This window comes from Salvia miltiorrhiza, chromosome 5 (assembly GCF_028751815.1).
Source record: "Salvia miltiorrhiza cultivar Shanhuang (shh) chromosome 5, IMPLAD_Smil_shh, whole genome shotgun sequence".
In the NCBI taxonomy this organism is placed as follows: domain Eukaryota; kingdom Viridiplantae; phylum Streptophyta; class Magnoliopsida; order Lamiales; family Lamiaceae; genus Salvia; species Salvia miltiorrhiza.
In genome coordinates, this window is record NC_080391.1 from 46,047,285 (window position 1) to 46,053,825 (window position 6,541).

The following is a 6,541-nucleotide window of genomic DNA, read 5'->3' on the forward strand; positions in this document are numbered from 1 at the left end:
CAGACAAGGAACCTCGAAGTTTGAAGCCTCAGCCCAAATTCGAATTGCTCTCCAACGGAAGAAATTGCTACCCAGCCTAAAGTTTAACCTCCCCAAAGCTTGAATCGAAGAAGAGAATTCCAAAGCCAAAATCAGTCAATGCTGATTACACACATTCTCTTAGACCTTAGGCAAACCTCTGTTTACCCAGAAGCCAAAGGTCAAACTTGCTTCAAAGAACTTGTTCTTTGTAAGTATAGTTGGCACTCGTTCAAACCTCCTTTCCAAAAGAAAGATTTGAGTGTTTTGAGTGATTCGGAGGTCAGAAGGGTTTTCTGTCTCTGAGAGTCTTAGCGCGGGTTGTGCTAAGCAAGAGAAATCCGACGCGAGTGAAGCGTGAGTACTGAAGAAGGGTTTTCTTCAGTGGTACGGTTGTGTGCACCCGGCAAGCACACGGTTCGATTTGCAATGCACCTGTTAAACACTTGCGGAGTGGATTGTTGGTCTGATCAACCAACCGTGGATGTAGGAAAGGGTTTTTCCGAACCACGTAAAAGTCTCTGTGTTGTTTACAGTTTTTAGCTTACATTCTTACTTGTGTTATTTCATTTGATAAACTGAATACTGATTAACTGCAAAGAGAAACCTAATAACCAACAACGTGCTCCACCGAGGCTATTGCGAAACTAAGTTTAATTTCCGCTGCGTATGATATCAGTCTGACTGATCTATCTTTTGATAGTCAGGAAGAGTGTTATCATCTTTGTCTTAGCAAACTCGACTGAAGCCCTTACTTGCATCAGTTAAGTTCCAGCAACTTAACTGATAACTCTTTACTGAAGAGCTTTCAGTATCAGTCGTCAACCCTGTTTGGTCAAAACTGTTTTCAGTAAAACAGGAGTCTTTGTTTGCATGTAAAGTTTCGTTTTGATCTCTGTCTGAGATCCCTCTGATTGAGGATTTGTTTAAAATAGCCCATAGGTGTATTCCCCCCCATACACCTATTCGAGACCCTCAGGACCTAACAAAAGATACTATGATAATATAACACAAATTCTATAACTACGGAGGCCCATTCCTTAGGTAAAATCAATAATTAAAAAATTTCTAAATTCAACAACGGACATATTTCCGTCGGCGATTATGTCGTTATTTAACAACGGACATATTTCCGTCGCTGATTCTGTCGGTGTCCGACACTGTTTCTTGTAGTGTACAATATCAGTCATAGGATTGATAAAATAAACGTATGAGATTGTGTCTAAAATCTTACTAAAAATAAGGGGTCTCATTGGAGCGAATTTTATCTAGAACACGTATGAATTTATCCAACAGAAAAAACAAGCGAAATCCTTGAAAGCACGAATATGTTAACTAAGAGCCAAAACTCATTAAAACCTCCTTAAATAATGAGGGAAAAAGAGTGTCAGTTAGAGAACCATGTACAAAGCAAAAAGTAAGAAAATGTGTTCCGAGCTTCGTACTAACCATAAGCCACTTATAGAGTAATTTAGACATACATACATAAATGGATTCCATTGCATCAAATCCGACATAAAAGAGTTTTGGTGATTAAATTCGAGTGATATCAATCTCTACTTCATCTGCTGGTCTGGGATAAGGAATATACAACACCTTCTCGTTCGGATTCACCAATCTCCATCTAAAAATCCCATAATTCAAAGCTTAATTAGTCTCTACATCGATTAACCAGCAGAAAATGAAAAAGTATATAGATACATATATTTGGTAATTACCTGTATCTTAAAACGAGATGATGAACAAGAAGAGTAATTTGTAATCGAGCAAACATGTTTCCAGCACACACTCTTACTCCACCTCCAAACACTAAGTTTGATCCTGCCTTTGGCGCCTCCTGAACAGATTTAAAAAGAAATATATATATGTTTCACTTCAACAATACACGATGATATGAGAGGAGCCTCTTTCACATTAATTTCCGTATAAATTAATCTATTTCTCTTACGTTCCATCTCTCTGGATTAAAGCTCATGGGATCCTTGAAATGTTCTGGATTCGTATGAAGGTAACGAAACCAACATGCGACCTTCCAACCTTTTGGAATCCTATATCCTGTTTTGAACAACAATTATTCTTCTTAGATGTATTAAAGTTTAATTTCATATAGAATTTAGATCACAAATTGAGGTTGATCGATCATCATAAGAAAGATGGATTGTTTGCACCTCTGTAGTCGACATCTTTCTTAGCAGTCCGGACCATAAATGTTGTTGTGCTGCCCATTCTAAGTATCTCTTCCACCACCTAATTAATCATGTAAGAGATGTTACTTGTCTGATAACACAAGAATACAAAGACTACATATTTAGCCTTTCGTCACATTATATTTCAAGGTTAGTGCATAGTAACAGAGCCGGCTGGACTGTGAGGCGATCCCACAAATTTGAAACCCCAATGCATACATATATGTGGTGATATACATATTACTATATAGGCCATATAATCGAAAAACCTTTAAAAAGATGAAAAACGATAAGGTAATCGAAAAAACTTAGTACAATATTTTGGACATACCAAAAGAAAATTTATAAAGCTACTCATATATACCAAAGTTATAAAAAAATGTACTCCCTACGTCCCATTTAAGATGACTCATTTATCATTTTGAATTGTCCCATCACAGATCACCCATTCCTAAAAATGAAGCTCCTTTATCTCACAAAAAATTGTGGGTTCCATCACTTTCTATTACTTTTAACTCTTAATCACTTTTTTTTCTTAATAATCGTGCTCAAAAGTAAAAAGACACTTAATGAGACAGAGGGAGTAGAATATTACCACAATAGAAAAGAAAATGCCTTCAAATTAATTTGAGGTAGAATTTTTCAAAATAAAACCATAATCTTTAATATTGCAAACATTGTTGCCTTAATTGCTTTACAATGATTTTCTACTATAGGTCCGTTTGTTTGGCGCAAATTCTGCTAGGTGAAAATAATCTGATTTCAAAATATTAAATTTATGTATTTGATTACATTTTTATTAATCATGAAAAGTAATAAAAATCTTGAAAACAAAGAAAATAATACAATTTTCCAAAATTCTTATTCACATGTGGTGTGGATGAGAAGATACAAGTTTTAAGAAAATATTAAAAGATGCGTATAAAGTGGAGAAAAGTTAAAGACCCCACAAAAATTGATTAGTTAGGTAATTAATAAATGATTTGTGATATGAATTTTTGTAATTATAATGTGTGAATGATGGGGTAAAAGTATAAATTATACTTCCCCGTCCCAATTTAATAGGTCACATTTTCTTATTTGAACGTCCTATTTTAATATGACACATCCTAAAATGAAAAGTCAATGCATAACAAATATATCTACATAACTCATTATTTATATCATATGCAATTGTCACTCACACATAATTATCTCTCTTTTCATTTAAAAATAATTTCTTCATTTCTTTTTCTCTTAATTTTTGAACAAAAATGTACTAAAAAAATTACTTTCTCAATCTTATTTAGTTTTCTTCTTAATTACAACTCACACACTATCAATTGAGTTGTACTTCCCCGTATTAATAATTTTAGTTTCAGTTGGAATTTTGTGTCTGTTCTTATGATAGATCAAATATTTGTTAAATTTATCAAATTAATGACTTTTGATTTATGGGAACATGAAAACAATACACCAATGATAAATTATTATATAAAAAGTTAGTAATTCCTTGAATGCATGTATTGCTTGTAGAATATTATCAACTATACATATATTTCTTATAAAATGTTGAGATTCATGTTCACATTCTTGCATGGGTTCAATCCTAAAAATGAAAAAAACTAGAAAATATAAGAAAATTGCACACGTACGGGTGAAAGAACAGTTAAATAAAAAATAAAAAATTAATCACAATCGCACATAAAGTTGATAACTGAATGAACAATTGACAATATTGGCGGTGCACAGTAATGAATATGTACCTACCTTACTTGTATATTTCCAAGACGTAATGTCTTCGTATGTGAGCATGTCTCCTAGTTTCTTGCTTACCAGCATGTGTTCTTCCTGCAATTCTAACTCATTATAAATCATACGTACTTAAATCAAATTAATAACTAGATAACGGAGCACAACTCAGTTGGAAAGACGCGTACAAAATAAACATACCCGAAGCTTTAGCAGAACATCTGAATGCTTGGCGAGATAATAAAAAGTCCACATGATAGAAATAGAAGTAGTCTCGTACCCTGCTGCAAACAAGGCCATCATATTATCAACAATCTCATCTTCACTTAATCTCTTACCCTCTTGCTCCTTCATTTGCATCAGTGCTTCCATAACATCGTTTTTTGGCTCTGAAGCATCACATTTTCTCTTCTCCAACTCTTGTCTAAATATTGCTTTTAATTTCCCACTACACTGCACAATTAATTCCATCACACATGCCCAAATTAATATTGGTGATAATTAGTGAGTATATATATACACACCTGGAACGAATAATACAAAGCAGTTCCTGGAAAATTGATAGGAAAAGCTCTGAGGCCACCAAGCATGCCCTTAACCAAATCATCAATGGTTTCCATAGCATGCTCTGTCTCAATGCTTGCAAAACACTTGCCAATGTTTCCAAGTATTGCCTGTAACATATTGTCAGAAGAAGAACTGAAGTCGCAACAGTAAGAGGGTGTATAAGCTCTTTAAAACGGCTTATAAGTTGTTTAGGAGCTCCCCAAAAAATAACTTAATCTACCCCAACTTATTTTCTCATTATCTTATAAGCAAAACTCATTTTACAAAATAACTCAACTACGATTTTTTATTTTCATGATATATCATTTTAATTTCATTTTTTTTCGATTTTCTCTCTCTAACAAAGATTTTCTCTCATTAACTAAAAATTTTCTCTCTAGCTTATAAGCTCAATTACCCAAACTCTTTGACAACTTATACTCTTAAGAAATTACATCTTATAAGCTCTTGAAGTATCTTATAAGCTCCAAGAGTTTATATATAAGCTCTCTAAAATAAGCTTAACCAAACACCCACTATCCACTAAGTGTTACTAGCTAACTAACATTATCAAGATTTACTTACCTTGTTGGCTTCCTTATAGACTGTGATTCTACCTTTACGCGACCATGATTCGAGGGAAGCCGCTATTCGAGTTTGCAGCAGTGGAGTGAACTTGCGGAGTGCATCAGGTTGATTGACAGCCCTTACCAGAAAGGCTTTCACTTTGCTATGTGCAGCGCCTTCCACGGCTCCGACGCCCGTTGCTCCGATCAACATCAGTTGCGTGTAGTTCCACGGGACGCCAAAGCTGGATTCATCTTGCAGCACCAGCTTGTTGGCGGATGGACTGCAAGCTATTATTGTTGGAGATCCCAACAAGTATGTTCTATACAATCCTACTCCATCACCGTACCTACATGTCGTATCATTATACTCCCTCTGTCTCACTTATAATGGCACAATAGAAATGGACACCCAGATTAAGAATAAAATGTTATGAGTGTAAAGTGGGTATTGTTAAAAGTAGGGATCGCTTACTATTTTTAAAACACAGCTTGGAGGTGGAGGAACGTACCTGCGGCGTTTAGCATTGATGAAGTCATCCGGGCGGCGAAGCACCTTGAAGTACCACAGAAACGCCGGCAACTCCCCGAGAAACGGTATTCCCATGTAGCCGGGAGGGAGCTTGGCGCTGCCGCGGCCGTGGAGGCGAAAGGGCAGAGCATGCCAGTAGTCATTCCACCACCAAAACAACCCTGCCAACGGCACCATGCCCACCGCCACTGCCACCCAAAAACCTGCTGTCGCATCCATTTCTACGTTCAGATTAATGCAGTCCGTGCTGATTATATACACAAACTCCGTTTTTAAAAATAATTATCTGCCATCGTTGGCGGATCAAGTCTGAACTAGCTTTAATTACAAACAACTTAAGTAAACGATTGTGAATTGATGTTTCGGCAAATAAGTTGACCTCGATTTGATCAAACCGTGGGATCTCAGTAATTAGCCGATAATTAGTTGATTTTTTTTGTTACTTTAGCGATGGATTTGATTCTTAAACAAACGCCTTTCACCACTTGAATATCCCTCGCCGAACAATAATTATTTACAAACAAAATAATTCAACAATAAATTATCTAATATTTCAATATTTTTAAAAATTTGTTGAGATGCTATATTTATTTAATGAGTTGGTCTTGCATGCGGTTGACCGCATAGCATGCGGACGGTTACTTTTAATAGCATAAGATATACATTTGTTCGCACAAATGTATACTTACATTTTATGTAATAGTACAAGCTCTCATAAATAAAAGTAAAACTTTTGGTGAATAAATATAATAGTTTAGAAATATTACATTTCATTGTAATAATAATTACTACTTTTTATTACGACAATGATTATTTGACCAAATAGTTAAGAATAAAGATAAAAGATAATAATGAGTGAAAATAACTAAAAGTAAAAATTCTTATGAATAAAAGTAAATATTGTTGTGAAGAAATGTAAACTTTCAAACCGTTAGCATACTATGCGGTTAACCGCACCCAAT

General features: G+C 35.0%; 1 protein-coding gene across 1 annotated transcript; it reads right to left on the reverse strand.

The window, feature by feature from the left end:
- Positions 1-1,332: 1,332 nt before the first annotated feature.
- On the reverse strand, positions 1,333-6,055 carry LOC131024550 (ent-kaurenoic acid oxidase 2-like). Its single transcript, XM_057954066.1, has 9 exons — positions 5,560-6,055; positions 5,067-5,397; positions 4,460-4,609; positions 4,137-4,388; positions 3,954-4,034; positions 2,187-2,265; positions 1,967-2,073; positions 1,737-1,855; positions 1,333-1,642 (listed from the first exon to the last, which is right to left on the reverse strand). Exons 1-9 carry the CDS (start codon positions 5,796-5,798, stop codon positions 1,552-1,554), a joined length of 1,449 nt encoding a protein of 482 aa, XP_057810049.1. The 5' UTR covers positions 5,799-6,055; the 3' UTR covers positions 1,333-1,551.
- Positions 6,056-6,541: the final 486 nt, after the last annotated feature.